The sequence below is a fragment of the Vitis riparia genome, chromosome 8, assembly GCF_004353265.1.
Source record: "Vitis riparia cultivar Riparia Gloire de Montpellier isolate 1030 chromosome 8, EGFV_Vit.rip_1.0, whole genome shotgun sequence".
Classification (NCBI taxonomy): Eukaryota; Viridiplantae; Streptophyta; class Magnoliopsida; order Vitales; family Vitaceae; genus Vitis; species Vitis riparia.
The window spans coordinates 17,928,128-17,944,372 of NC_048438.1; the positions used below are offsets into that span (position 1 = coordinate 17,928,128).

The 16,245-nt window shown below is 36.6% G+C and overlaps 1 protein-coding gene across 4 annotated transcripts in view; it reads left to right on the top strand.

Moving 5' to 3' along the window:
* Positions 1-248: 248 nt before the first annotated feature.
* LOC117921178 (1,4-alpha-glucan-branching enzyme 2-2, chloroplastic/amyloplastic-like) overlaps positions 249-16,245 on the top strand; it is a 38,854-nt gene continuing 22,857 nt past the window's right edge. The window contains exons 1-8 of one of the 4 annotated variants that reach the window (XM_034838993.1): positions 249-662; positions 2,790-2,947; positions 3,580-3,863; positions 6,041-6,139; positions 7,720-7,762; positions 10,209-10,268; positions 10,815-10,832; positions 10,988-11,068. In XM_034838993.1, the coding sequence (XP_034694884.1) occupies positions 533-662; positions 2,790-2,947; positions 3,580-3,863; positions 6,041-6,139; positions 7,720-7,762; positions 10,209-10,268; positions 10,815-10,832; positions 10,988-11,068 (873 nt within the window). In that variant the 5' untranslated portion in view covers positions 249-532. The remainder of the gene's footprint in view (positions 663-2,789; positions 2,948-3,579; positions 3,864-6,040; positions 6,140-7,719; positions 7,763-10,208; positions 10,269-10,814; positions 10,833-10,987; positions 11,069-16,245) is intronic. The other 3 variants (XM_034838992.1, XM_034838990.1, XM_034838991.1) reach the window with 3 other exon arrangements.

Below are 16,245 nucleotides of genomic sequence, written 5' to 3' on the forward strand. Positions count from 1 at the left end.
ATTATTTTTTGGTTTTCAATATGAAAAATTGGATTGGATTAAATATGTCTAATTCAAAATAGTCGATCAAATCAATAAATATTAAATACAATTAGAAGTAAAGAAATCGAAAAAGTATCGTTTGGGAGGCGAAGTACAAGAAAGGGAGCTGAATCCGGAAAGGAGAGAGAGAAACTGAGAAAGGGTAATTGATTAGGGAGCACACGTGATCCGTCCACCGCCTTTCGTACCTGATCTTCAGAGCAAGCGAACCCACGTGGCGGCCACTTGTGCGTTAACACTTAACGCCTATCTAGGGAAACAGAATTGAACGGACGACGGTGGAGCGTGGGCTGCTGGGTCCCAACCGCCTATCTCCATGCAACTCACGACTCCACACGTAGCGCTCCATTCCTATTGGCAGTAAGCACAAGACCCAATATCACGAAAATATCTGCTGATCCGATCATTCACTAGTCATAACGGGCTAGAACCTAAAACCAACGCTCACTAGATCGCTCCCGCTCCTCTCAAAAGAACCCTAGAGGGAAAAATGGTGTACACTCTCTCTGGAATTCGCCTTCCTGTGGTTTCATCCGCCAACAATCAGTCTGTATTGAGCATTTCCAGTGGTCGAAGGACTGCAAATCTGTCTCTCTTTTCCAAGAAGAGCTCGTTTTCTAGTAATCTTTCTCTACTTTTTTTTTTTTTTTTGTAATATAATATTTTATTACATGTAGAGTGTCTCACCTCTTTTCCTTTTTGGCGGTTCTGGTTTCTTAAAGTTGCAGAGGTTTTTCCTGCTTCTTGATTTGGGTTGATCCTTCTTGAATCAGGATCGCTTGAAAGGCAGGCTTACATTCATGGATTTTTTAATTTAAATCTGGAATTTGATGTTTTATTATTATTTTTTCAATTACTGTACGATCAGTTGATAACGGGTAATTCATTAATTCATCTGAAATTGGTTATTATTTTTCTTGTTTGAAGTAAGAGAGGGATCCATTCGAGTAATTTTGTGTGACTAACTGACATTACTCAGAAAAGGAATTGTGACTATGCAACTATAAAATTATAATGTTACCTACAGAAATAGTATTTGTATCAGTCCTAATAGTCAACTCCACGTAATAATTTTCCCAAATGGCATCCATGACTGGTAGATCTCCATCTGCCTACTTCTTGGACTTGATAAATTGGCATCCTGGTGTAGTAGCTTGTGACTCAATTTTACTACTTGCAGATGGGGAAAAAAGAATGCTGGGAGGTTGCTTTCATATGGGGATTTAATGTGTGATCAGGGGTGGTGGAAAGAGATGTGAATGCTTTAGTACCTGTTAAAAAAGGGGCTCCTTTGTATTGAAAGATCCTGAGGAGAGGATTGTGACAGTCAGGACGAGAGGTTTTTGACAGTCAACCAACTGATAAGAAGAGGAAAAATCCTTCTGGATGGATTGGTGTTATATATGTGAGAGACATGAGAAATGTCAAACCCCCTTCTTCTCTACTGCACTATAGAGATGAAGCTATGAGCATTGGTGTTTCCTTATGTGGAAGGGCGGCTATGGATAAATAAAAAGAGTTTGACGCAGTGTGGATGTGGAAGGGTGGCTATGGATGGATAAAAAGATGAAGGCATGAAAAGTTGTATCCTTATGTTTGATGTTGTGCATCTGGAAGTGAGGAACAAATGCATCCTTGAGGGTTAGGAACTCCCAATTAAGAAGTTTAAGGAGATGGTCCTTGAATGCCTTTTGTGTTGTGGCTGGAGGACTCTAAATTTTGCATTAACATGGGATGTGGTTTGAGTGTTTGGTTATGCATCCATTTCTTATTGTTTTCTTTTATGGTGTAATTTGTATATTGCATGTGCAGTTGGGTGGTGCCTCCTTTGCCATTATTTAATGGATTTTTCTTATGAATTAAAAAAAAGGACTATGAGGGCAAGGTTAAAAAATTGAAGCCATTATCAACCTTACTAGGCAAGATCTAGCGGAGTATGGGCTCATGGAGTGCTGAATTGAGGTTTTACAGAGAGGAAGTAGCATTTTGTGTGGTAGATTTTGCTCCTTTAGGGTGTGAATTGACAACTTACAGTCTTATACCCTTTTGAGGACGGCAATGGGAAGTTTTGCTTGTGGAATTGGCCAGACCATGGAATTGAAGGGGCAAAATCACCCTTGGGAGGTAGGTTTCAAGCTCCTCAGAGATTTTAGTAATTGACTTACTGCATGGATTAGAATCCATTCCGCATCACATAGGGCACTGTGAGTGCAGAGAAGATGGTTCTAAAATATCTCTGGTTCTTGTGACAATGATGTCAAAATGGTGTTAAAGGATAAGAAATTTCATTCCCTGATGTTTGCTCTGAAGAATCTTGCAACTCAACTATGGATTTAGAAAATGTGCTTGGTGAACTAATGTGTTCCCATCCTACATTTTCCTTTTGGAAAAGGACAAATATATCATGTTGGGATGTGCTACAGAGGTACCCTGTTGTTTACTGGTTATTGCCTATTGCTGGTGGTTTAAGGGCTTCCAATGGAATGAGCTGAGTTTCTTGTTTGGCCCCAAGGACACTGGCAACTGTACTTGATAGCAGTATTAATTTATCACCTTTAAGTTCTTAACATGTGAATAGATGAATCTTTTTTTTCTTCCCAATATAAGGTTGAAATTAATTTTTTTCCCTACAGTTACAATTAAGTCTCAGAACTTGATGTCACTATTCTGAGCAATGATTACCTATCTTGACTATGAACTTGATTATCTTATTATATTTGCAAAGCTAACATGATCATTGTTTGTAGGGAAAATTTTTGCTGGAAAGTCTTCTTATGATTCTGACTCATCGTCTTTAAGGGTTGCTGCATCTGACAAAACCCTTGTTCCTGGAAGCCAGATTGATGGCTCTTCATCCTCAACAGGTCAAATTGAAGTTCCTGACACAGTTTTGGAAGATCCCCAGGTATCTTAATGTGTGCCTCCACATGTACAGATAGACTGCGCTGAGACATGCACAAGCATCCATGTTTATGCACTTACCTATATATCGAAACAAATGATTCAGCAGACTCAGCCAGGAAATCCATTTTTGGCGTCTTCCTTCACATTGTTACCATTTTTCCTTATTAAAGTGATTTCACTTTTATCCTGAATGAGGACATGATTAAAGGGTTGTTGAGGGGTGTAAGGAAAAGAAGTTCTATGTCAATTTTAACATGATCCTGTCTTTTCTGTACATAATTATTTTTATATCATATTTTGGTATCAATGTAGTCTATGTCAACCTCTATAATAAATGCATCTTTTTTTAGGTTTTGGTCCAAAAAACCAATGATGGGCCATAGAAACCATCCCACTTCTTCATGGCTGTGATCCCCTACCCCATAAATCTCCCAACCTTGAAGAAGTTGGGATTAGATCCATGAATCGAATATAATTCTCTAGAGCCTTTACCAGCCAAGCTTGCTAACTTTCAACTAGCATAGCTTTTATATATTTCCTATGCTTTTGAATGCCATAGCAGGTTATTTGTGTTGATTTTTTTGAATTCCACCTGGTGTTTTGTCTCCTTGTGCCTCATGATTCTTGTTGTAGGTATTGCAAGATGTGGATGATCTAACAATGGAAGATGACAATGACATCAACAAACCAACCAATGATTGTAGTAAGGTTGATGAAAATCAAGATTTCGTTCATTCAGATCTCATAGATAAAGATGATAAAGTTCAGGGAGCAGAAAAGGCAGTTACTTTACCTGGGACAGGAACGATTAAAAAGGAGGAAGCTAGACCAAAGTCCATACCTCCGCCTGGCACTGGACAGAGAATATATGAAATAGATCCATTTTTGAGAGGTTATCGTGAACATATTGATTACCGGTGAGATTCTTTTCTGGTTGCTTGGTTCTATAAGAAATATTTGAAACAAAGAAAATTTTGAGTAACTAAATGGATGAGAACATGAAAAATTGTTGTCAAAGCATCTCCTAGAAGATGCGAGTTCATTTACTTCAGTCAATGCTGACATTCAGGCTAGGAGATCACTAACTTGGCAAATCATTCTTATTGTAACTGCTAATGGCGCCTGTTTTAACTTTTATAGAATAAGGTTTAATAAAACCTATAAAAAAAAGAGAATAAGGGTTAACAAAGGAAATCATAGCATAAGGTTGTAAATTAAGTTTGTGCCTGTTTTTTTGAATGTTCTACAGCTTAACATTCTCTAAGGTTTATTCAACTTTTTGCCTTTTTATCTTTGACTATTTGATTTGTCATATAATTCTATTAAGGATTACATTAGGTGAATAAATGAGTATATTTGTTTTTCATTTCTTTCTTAATAAGCAAATAAAATACATAATTAAGTAGGATTACAACTTGGGTGGGTCCAATCCACCCAACTTGGTATTTAGGTTGGTGGGCAAGGTTTGAATGGGATGGGGTCAAACTTGAGTGAGAAAAATACCATATTCAAAATATTAGGGTTGGTGTGAGTTAAAGGTTTGGGCACCCCGCTGAAACTCAAACCCGCATATTATTAATTTATTTATAATTGTATTGTATATTGTATTGTATATTGTATTGTATATTGTCTTATTATAATATAAAAAACATAAAAATGATAGGAAAGAACTCTTACCTTTCTTATCTTTAACTATATTGAAGTAATGAATTTATCATTTTTCTTTCATTGTTTAAGTATCTTTGATAGTTGAAGTTTTAGTTTATGAATAATGATTTATGTTAAATTAGTAACTAATAATTTATTTTATGACTGATACAATTAGCCTTTAACATCTTCTTTTATAATATGGTTTATATCTTGTAGGTTTTAAAATAATTGTTTTATTTGATAATCCTTAGTAACACATGGGAACTTGATTTGCCCATGGGCTTGACGTGGTCCAACATGGTCTCAGATTGGGTTTTGGCGTGGGTTGGACATATCGGTAGGCGGGTTTGGAGTAGGTTAACCCTCTAATGCGCCTAACTTGCCCAAGTTGCAACTCTATAATTAAGTGTCCTAGAGGGGCGAACTCAAGTAAACAGGATGTATAAATGAACCTCCAAATAGAAAGAAAAGAAGCAAATAACACAAGATGGGGCTGGGAAAATAGCTAATAAGCCAATTCATTCTTGTCAACAAATCAAGAAATAGCAAGCATCCCTCTCCTAGTGATTCTTGAGACCAAAAATTGGAATAAGACTTGAGAAGTTGGTCTTTTGAAGCTAACTCTGAAACTTCATCCTCTCAAAGATCCTCTGGTTCTGTTCCTTCTAAGTGGACCTCACTAGTTGATCAGAAATTCTTTAATTGAAAAGGGGAACATCCAAAAATATCAAAGATTGAAAACCTCTTCTTTAAAGGTTTTGGGTTGTTTTAATCCTCTGCTTTAAAAGTTTTGAATCTTTACATGTCTTACAACTTCTCTTTAATTTTATTAATTGATAGCAAAATGAGGTTTCCTAGGTTTGAGCCACGTGTGTAACTCTGCTATTCTCTGCTTCACTTAGAACATTTGTCTACTTTGCATGTAATTCAATTTTAAGCATGCCATCCATTATTTCTCTGTCTCTGACTTGGAGACTTCAGTTGTTCAAGTTCTAAGTTAGATCAACTGGCAAAGAAATGCTTCTGACTCCGCATCTAATTTGTTTTAGAGGTTGTTAGTAAGCATCTTTGGGGCAAACGATAGGTTTGTACTATCATTCACAATATCTTAATGCCTGGAAATCCAAGCAAAGGACTGTTGAGATAGAATGACTCAAACATGTGTTTAGTTATTCCACTTTTATGTTGGCAATGCAATCTGACAGAAGTTTTTGGGTTGCTTTAATGTGTCAACCTTAAAGTTCAATATGTGATTCTTCTCATGTTGTAGTTACATGCTAGTTCAACTCTCTTACCAAGCAGGCTAGCATAAGCATGTCCTTCCTTGCTGGCTATTTCAAGTTTGATAGCCTAACTGTTTTTGTTGAACAACTCATATTTCATCTTTGTGATGCGTGTCTCTGTGTGTGTTTCATTTTTTTTTTGGTTGTATCCTATGTTACAGTTTCGGACAATACAAGAAAATGCGTGAGGCAATTGACAAGTACGAAGGCGGTTTGGACTTATTTTCTCGTGGATATGAAAAGATGGGCTTCACTCGCAGGTACCACCCTTTTGCAGTCTCTGGTGATTGATGTCCATGCTTTATTTGCTTCTATATTGGTGCACCAATACTTCTTATGACATGATTGTTTACTATCTCAGTGATCACTAATTATTCCATTATTGATCTGAAATGAAGAGAAAAAATAAAGAGGGAATCTTCAAAGCAAATCAGATAAAATGAACAAAAGATATGAAGGTGGTTTCTATCCCTATTCCATAATCACAATGAGCCCAGTACTGTAACATATTACAACTGTAGTGTTGAGAGGCTTGAAGCAACTCTTTTGGCCAAAATACCACATCTGAGTTTGCCAGAGTTTTATTATGTGATGAAGCAACTAGCATATGGAGAAGACAATCAGATTTCATTTAACTAAACTATCCCTTATTTAAGCTGCCCATGAGCATGAGCTCTGCAATTATGACTATATGAAGTGGTAAACTAAATACCATGGTGTAATTTTTGAAGTGTAAAATTTCAAATTTGCATTATGAGTACTATTTTGGAATGCGCCAGAGTGTACATAGATGGCCATTCTTTGTCTATGCTAGGCTTTGTTGATTGACTTTTGGCTTAAAGTAAGAAGTTCTTTCTTTTTTGGGCATCAATTGTATACATTGTGTGCACTTTGCTGCACCATTTAATGAGGTGCCATTAACATATATATATGCTATTTGCCTATAAAAAAAAAATAAAAAATATCTTCAAATCTGCACATGCTATTCCCTGAAGTAAAAAGTACAAAAAAGAAAAAGGAAAATTATCTTCTGTGCGTGTGCGTGTATTGTGAAGAGAGGAAATATGCATGTATATTAAAAGAGAAAACAGGACTGAGTTTAAAGGCTAAAATGGGAGCCAGCTGCTTTGGAGGATTCTGAAGACAGTTACACTCACCTTTGTGTTTTGGCTGTATCATACATATTTTTCTTCCTTTTACAATGATGCCTTCTCTTTCTCATTCTGTATCATGTCTTCTAGTTTAATAATCATTTGGTGGTTGCAAATTAAGCAAAGAAAGTCTTCAACATGAAGTACAATAATACCTATAAAGAATTCATAGCATTCGGTGTTCATCGCAGTTCATAGGAAATCGATGTAACCAACTTCAACTGAGAGCACCTAATGCAAGAACCAACCTCTGCACTCTTCTTCCAAATCTCCTTCCTTTATGGCCTGTAATGGCTCCTGCAACCTGAATCTATGACCCTGAAAGTTCAAAATTCGTACAGGGCATCCATCCCCTGCTTCTTTTGTTTGTGAAACCCAGGATAGGTGACTATTTACTCTATAGGTTTGATGATATATTGGTACATAATTCACTTACTCCTGCATTTTGGAGGAAAAATGTAGCTGCCCATACGATGCTTTCTAATTCTCCTTTATGTACAGGGGCTTTTGCATAGACGTTTTCATCCTTAATTTATCATGCTGCATTTTTTGTATATATTTTGTTTATAGAAAATATCTATGCTTTTCCTTAATTAAATTTAACTAATAAATTTTTAGTTTTGGCAAAGGATATTTCCATGGTAATTGTGATCTTGCAGTCGCTGATTTCCCATCCCAATTGTTTTCAGTGCAACAGGTATAACATATAGAGAGTGGGCACCTGGAGCTAAGGTTTGTTTTGCTTTCTACCTCATATTTATTTTTTCTTCTTTTCTTTTCTTGGTGGTGGGGGAAGATAACCAACTGGATAATGTATTAGAAGATACTTCATATAGGTGTTGTTTGTCTTTTAAACTTAAGTCTTAAAGCAAGTTGTTTAAAGATTTAAGATAAAAATTTTACTTTTCTCTATTGAGACAATTTTCTTAGAAAAAGTAATAAGGTAAAAAACAATGACTTAAGCCTTAAAGCATTGAGTAACAAAAAAAGCCAAAAAAAAAAAAGAAAGAGAGAACAAGCAAGTTTTAATACTTGACACTATTAAGTACAATTTAGATTTAAGTTAAATGTCTATTTAGATTTAAGACCAATATATATATAAATCCCACCAAGGTTTACAAACAATAAATTAACAAAAAGGAATAGGGTCTTATTGTGAAATGAAATGGAAGATGTGCTGCTTAGAAAATCTTTGAAAACTGAAACTAAGATGGAATAATAGATAATGTTTATTTTCCTTCTAAAATGCCCAAATTCCATTAGCTAAAATCATCAATCTTTTGTGGGGCAAGGCGTCTTGTTTATTCGAAAGAATAACATATATGAAGGAGGACTTCTCTCAAAAGAAGGCCATTATCTGACTGCAACTTTTCCCCTTCTTGGTCCATGCTTCAAATGCAATAAATTCTTAGGTAAAAAGGCAAACATATTTGTTGGTATTTTGAGAAGGTCATCCATGGGATTGCACTTTTTACCCTTCTTGATCTAGGCTTCAAAATCAATAAATATACTTAGAAAGCAAATATATTTGTTAGTATTTTGAGAAAAAAAATGAGCTTATTTTACACTATTACTGTAATGTTAAATATTGAATAGATATTTAAGCATAAAATAAGAATAGCAGGATCTTGTGTTTGGGCCTAAAACTCTATTAAAGATCATTTAATCTGATGAGCTAGGAAGAGGCTGGCCATTTTTGTCTGATTTACGGTCCTACAGATGGTTCCTTTAGCAATAAATTTTCTTTAATAAAATTTATTTTAATTATTGGATCAATTTTATTAGATTTGCTTATTGGTTAGATTTGCTTATTGGTAATTAGAAATGGTTTGATTTTAGTAATTTTTTTGCTCTTGAGAGGCAGCCTTTTTGGTGAAAAAGCAAAATTGGCGCTGGAGATTCAGCCATTGGGGATATTGAGTGAGAATGTTATAATAGGTCATGGATCTTTGATTTAGTGCACATAGTTGTTAAAAACTTATGATACATGATACAATATAACGATATAATACATTTTTAATGGAAATCGACATGTATCATAATCCATATCTTATCCGAAGTGTATCTTATGATACATGATGCAATGGTACAATGATCCATACACCTTTAATTATTATTATTTTTTTTAATTTTTAAGAAAAATTTAATTAAAATTTTTTATTAAAAGAATTATTATATTAATTGTTTAAAACGTACAATAAGGTTAGAGATTGATCATAAAAGGGAGAGAGAGGTAAGATAGTCCTACTTGAAAGACTACTTTATTGTTGTCAAAACAATGTTGAATTATTCTTATAATGAATATTGGAGATTTTTTTTTTTTTTTTGAATGATTTGAATTTTGACAATGAAATTGATGAGTAAAAACTTTTACCTAATATATTAATTTTTTTAGATTTTTTTTTTCAATTAAGGAAAGAATGACGACAAACATGAAAAATGAAACTTTGTAAATGACACATAAATACATACATATTGACCACACATATAAGTATATATGCCTTGTTAGACTTTGGATTTAAAATTATGTTTCAAAATTCAAAAAGTTTATTTTTGTGGATTTTATGATGATTTAAACTCATATTTTGTTAAATTGAACTTTCGAAATTCTAGGATTCAATGTTTTCATATGGTATAATCTAGTTTAACTCTTTAAATCCTACTATCTTTCGTGAAATTTGTTAGATATCACTGAATACTTTATGCTCCAAATGTATATGCATATATATGCATATTTTTTCTATTTATTTTTTGTTGTATAAAATAATTCATGATACATGATACGATAGAATACATGATATGGCAACATAGAAAAACGATACACAATATGTTTTATGAGTTAGCAACTATGGTAGTACACCATACATGTGTATATATATATATATATATATATATATATTTGTAGGGATGATTAGTACACCAAAGGTTATATAATAAAATGATTATAAGAAAAAACATATCTGCCCTAGATGGTTCTGTTTGCCCTCATTCTTGTTGAAGTTTTATCTGGCTAAACTGTTTGTGTGGATATTGGTTACAGTTATTTTCCTTCCACAATGATCAATTCAAGTATTTGATTTTTTTATTGCAGTAATTGGAGGAAGTTAATGTTCTCGAGTCTAATATCATTATTTTTCCTCCTATTTTCATATATGGTATTTGGTTACTGCATTGACAGTCGGCAGCATTGATTGGAGATTTTAATAATTGGAATCCTAATGCGGATATAATGACTCAGGTATGTTATATTTGCTCATCTTTCTTAATGTCAATTCAGGCAGTGGCTTATTATTGACATTGTGCATGGTTGTCAGATTTGATTCTCCTTATGCTTCCAGCTAAATCAATAAAAGTTAGAGCGTTTATCTCCTTCCTTTCTTTTGTTTATTTATTTATTTTTTCTGAACCATGATCTAGTTTTGTTTGGTCTTCCACCTCCACCTTTTGTTCCTTCTATTACATTGTTATTATTGTTCTGAAGAATTTAAATGGATGATCTTGTTCAGTATGCTACCTTATTGGCATGGAAGATCAGATTTCATGGGAAAAACAAAGATCAACTGATGTCTTTTTCTTAGATTGTTTTGATCTGATATTAAAAATTAGTTTGCTCAGGAAGAGGGAAAATGAAAATCGTAACATTTTCTCCACGCCACTGCTTCAGTGTTACAGTGGAGAAAAAGATTAGTGAAAATCTAGGGTGACAATTGAGTGGTCAGTTTATACTGTATTATTGGGTCTACTGCTAATACTTCATTTGATGAATTTGGTGTGAGCTTATCAGGTAGGCTCCAGGACAAAGGTGAAAGTCAGTGGCCATCCATTTTGTATTAAGACCGAGACTGCTGGGCATAGTTGCACTTTACTTTTTTTATGTTGTGCTTGGAATTATATACCAGTTCAATATCTTTAATTAATCTAACACAATAATAAAATTCATTGATTATTCATGAACAGAATGAATTTGGTGTGTGGGAGATCTTTTTGCCAAACAATGCAGATGGTTCACCTCCAATCCCCCATGGCTCTCGAGTGAAGGTACCTTTTTATAACATTGACTATAGGATTTCAGATGTGGTGTGGATAGCATTTTAGAAGTGCTAGTAAGTGTTCAGCATTTTAGAAGTACTAGTAAGTGTTCATATATGATGCATGTGAGGTAATATGAAAAAAGTCCAATAAAAAAATGAACATGTGAATTTATTCTTTTAAAACCTTGTATGAAACTAAGAAGAGATTCAAAGTCAGATAATTGAATTAGACATGAAACCAAATAGGAAAAAAAAACAGATTGGGCTGTAATATAAATAGAAAAAGAAAATGATTGAGATGAAATATAATTAAGGTTACACTTTTCCATACCAAAATTTTAGATAGTAAAATTCTTCTCAAAACCAATTTTTCTAAGTTAGGCAAAATAACTGTCACCTTAGTCCTTAGCTATGATATGTACCAAATTTTATTTAAATACATTATCTATTTCTTTTACATTGTGAGATTTTTTTGAGTTAGTCCTTTTATATATAATTTAAATAATCTTTTCTTTTAACAACCATAATACTTTAGAATTCATTATCATTATCTTTGTGTTTCCAATATTCTTGCTAAGTCAACAATTAACATAATCAAATTTATATTGACACTCATTCTCAAGTTTGGGTCTATTGTTGATGCAAATTCATTCCAATTTAGAGTCCAACAGAATGTAACTTTCACTTATCTTAATTTTATGAAAAGTAGATGAATATTAAAAAAAAAAAAAATACAAATTAGATTGCTTCTCAAAACATACTTTCCTTGTCAATTTCCTTTAATTTTATCAATTTACTTACACAAGAAAAGATGTGTTACGGGAATGTAATACAAAATAATATAGGGAAATGATGAGCAAATAAAAAGAGAAATATCATATATTTTTTTTTTTTTATAAGCAAGCAATTGTATTAAAGAAGGCTTAGAAGCCGCAAAGCATACAGAGAGTATACGAAGCTACAAAGACCCCTCAAACAAAAAACAAAACAACCCAACCCCTAATTGGAGGCTAACCACTCCAAGAAACCTATTAGGGAATTCGACTCCATATCAATGTACACTTTAGTCCAACCCCAAATATTGTACACAAACAAAGCTTTTAATTTCTAAAAAGGCAACACTCCCCCCTTAAAAGCTAGCCTATTCCTCTCCTTCCATATTGTCCAAAAAATGTATAGCGGGATGGATTTCCACACTTTTTTCCTTTTTCTCCCCACAAAAGAGCCTTTCCAACTACTAAGAACCTCATTTACAAATTTTGGAAAGACCCACTGTACACCACACAACGCAAGAATGATATCCCACAACCCTTTTGCCACTGTACAATGAATTAAGATATGATTGATCGTTTCCTCTTCACACCCACACAAGAAACATCGGTTAGGGAATTGCCACCCTCTTCTCTGCAGCCTATCCAAAGTGAGAACCTTCCCCCAAGTAGCTTCCCAAGCAAAAAAAGCAATTTTGGTTGGAACTTTGTCCACCCAAATATTGCTATGAGGGAAATCCGCTCCTGCAGTATTTGCCAACACACTACGCTTTCTTGATTTCAAACAGCCCGTCTTCTCCTTCCTTCCAAAACACCGAGTCTTCCTCCAAAGTTACTCTATAATCCCTCAACACAACTAATAAATTGCCCACCAAACCCAACTCCCAATCATTAGAGTCCCTTAACAGCCTTAAATTCCACCCTCCTTGACCCAAATTCTGATCCCAATATTCTTCCACTGTGACATTCCTTTGGGCAGCCATGGAAAAGAGGTCCGGGAAACCTTGGGACAGCACACTGTTTCCGCACCAAGGATCTGTCCAAAACCTTATTTTATTGCCTTTTCCCACCTTGAACACCATATTTTCCCAGCACCAAGCTGACTCCTTCAAGATTTCCTTCCAAACTCCAACTCCAAACACCCCATTTACCTTTCTTGTCCTCCACCCAAACTCCTCTCCTCTTGCCCATACTTAGCCACAAGCACTTTTTTCCAAAGCTCCTCCTTGGCACGCGCAAATCTCCAAATCCATTTGCCTAGAAGAGCTTTGTTCAAACAAACAAGCTTCCTTAACCCCAATCCTCCCTTCTCTTTATCCGCGCACACCACCTCCCATTTGACTAGATAAGCCTTGTTCCCCTCGTTGGCTCCTCCCCACAAAAAGTCTCTTTGAAGCTTTTTAAGCCTTCTTGCCACTGATTTAGGCATACGGAATAACGGCATTTGATACAATGGAATGCTGACCAGCGTACTCTTTATAAGAGTAATTCTCCCTCCTTTGGACAAATATTGACGTTTCCAAAGAGCAAACCTCCTCCTCACTTTCTCCTCCACCCCATCCCAAACGGAAGAGGCCCTATTAGGAGCCCTAAAGGGCAGTCCCAAATAGACAGTAGGCAACTGTCCCACCTTACACCCAATTTCAGCAGCCAGCTCAAGCACCCCTTCCACCTCCCCTACCGGAATGACCATACTTTTGTCCAGATTAATCTTTAATCCTGATGCTGCTTCAAACCAAAAGATGATCCAACTCAAATACAACAAAGACTCTTTCTTTGCCTCGCAAAATACAATTGTATCATTCGCAAACAGTAGATGAGAAATATTGATGGCCTGCCCTCTTCCTCTCCATATCCTACAGCCATGGATGAACCCCCTTTCAACGGCCCTATTGATTAACACACTTAGAACTTCCATTCCCATGACAAACAAGTAGGGGGAAAGGGGGTCCCCTTGCCTTAGCCCTTTTGAACTTGAGAAGAACCCAGCTGGAACCCCATTCACCAGCACTGAGAACTTGGCAGTGGATATATAGCTTCACATCCATCCTATCCATTTTGGCCCAAAGCCCATCTTTTGCACGACCTTTAGTAAAAATTGCCAATTGATACTATCATACGCCTTCTCAATGTCCAATTTACATATTAGACCTTTCTCTCCCCTTTTTTTCCAAGAGTCTATTACCTCATTTGCGATTAGGGAGCCGTCAAGAATCTGTCTCCCTTTGATGAAGGCATTCTGATCAGGAGAAATCACCTTTCCTATGACTTTTTTAAGCCTATTGGCTAACACCTTAGCCAATAATTTATACAATCCCCCAAGCAAACTGATTGGCCTGTAGTCACCCAAGTCCTCCACCCCCCCTTTCTTCGGTAACAAGACCAAAAAGGTATGATTTAGGCTCTTAATGAAGGAGTTCTGATCATGGAACTCCTTGAACATATCCAAGACGTCCTCCTTGACAATCTCCCAATATCTTTGCCAAAAGGCCACTGTGAATCCGTCCGGACCCGGGGCTTTGTCCCCATTCATTCCCATTAAAGCTGCATAGATCTCAACCTCAGAAAATGGAAGCTCAAGGGCTTCCGCTTCTGAAAGGCTGATCTGCTTCAGCATAAGACCCCCTATATCCGCCTTCCAACTCGAGTTTTCCGACAGGAGCTGCTGATATGCATTTGCAATTCCTTCCCTCACTTCTTGTTCCTCTGTAATCCTCACCCCATTTATCTTTATTTTATCCAGGGTATTGACTTTCCTTCGGGCATTGGCCATGCGGTGAAAGAACCCCGTGTTCCTATCCCCTTCCCTTAGCCATAATTCCCTAGATAGCTGTATCCAGTGCACTTCTTCCATTGACACCCACTTTGCATAATTCTCCTTAGCTTCCTTTTTGTGACCTAACTCCTCCTCTGTTAAATTTCTTTCTTTTTCCACTGAATCCCAACGCTCCACTTGCTGAAGAGCTTTAGCTTTGTTTTTCTCTAACTTTCCAAAAACCTCCTTGTTCCAAATTTTTAAGTTTTGTTTCAATCCTTTCAGCTTAGCCGCTAACCTGTAGCTCGGCCTGCCTCTAACCTCTATCCCTTGCTACCACCCCTCTATCAGATCTTTGAACCCCTCAGCTTTGAGCCACATATTCTCAAATTTGAAAGGGGACGAACCTCTCCTTAGCCCTCCTCCCTCAAGCAGAACCGGGAAGTGATCCGATGTTGGACGGGGCAATCTTCTTTGAAAAACCATACTGTATTGGTCTAGCCAACTGGGGGTCACTAGGAATCTATCCAACCTGGCCCACGATTGATTATTGAGCCCCCCACTCCAAGTGAAAGATCCCCCTTGCAAAGGGACATCAACAAGCCCTAAATCATCTATGATCTGGGCAAACCTCCTCATGGCTGAAGTAATCCTCCCATTTCTACTTCTTTCAGCTTGGTACAGAGTTGTATTGAAGTCGCCTCCTAAACACCATGGCTCCTCCCACAATCCTCTAATTGCCCCAAACTCCTCCCACAAGCACTCCCTATCTTCTCTGGAGAAGGGACCATAGACCCCCGTGAACACCCAGATTGCTCCATCTCCCACATTCCTGAATCTACAGGAGATGGAAAATTGGCCCTCTTCCACCCCCAGCATCTCCAACGATCTTTTATCCCAACAAATCAAGACACCCCCTGCCGTCCCCATAGCATTCAACACCTTCCAATCAAGAAATCTCCTCGGCCCTAGACTCCTCACCACCTCTTCAGACATAACTTGCATCTTTGTCTCTTGAATACAGAACAGGTCCACCTTTTGATTTCTGATAACTGACTTGATTACTTTCCTCTTGGAGCTATCATTCACTCCCCTCACATTCCAACTCAATATTCTTAAATTCATTGGACACCTGCACTCTGGTTCCCTCTACCCTGGGTAGGGCCTTCTTCTTAGTATCCCCCTCATGGTTAACAGAGCACTCCAGTCTCTTAATCTCCCTTTCGAACCTTAAGGTCTCCAACAAACCTTTACCAACTATCTTCTCCCTCATTTTCCTGATTTTGCCCAAGAATGTCAAGATTTCCTTTTCCAGACCTTCCGTTGAGAAGCCCAGAAATTGACTGAATTTAACTAGGCTACTCTCCTCCCAATTAAATAGATCTTCCTTCCTACCCTCTTGGACTTCCATCTGGTCTACAATCCACCCCGAACTTCTTCCCAAAGGGTCGACACTGTTGACCTCAACCAAGTCCCAACAGCCATCCCTTCTCCCTATATGTTCTTCTGCGCTTGGTCTTCGTGACCCACTTCCAATAAGAATTCCCTCCCTTCGCACCCCAGAATGGTCGTAACACTTCCTTTCCGGAGTTCGACCAAAACAAAAGAGATTAGAAGAGGAAGACCCTTGAGCCCTGAAACCCCCCAAATTTACATCTA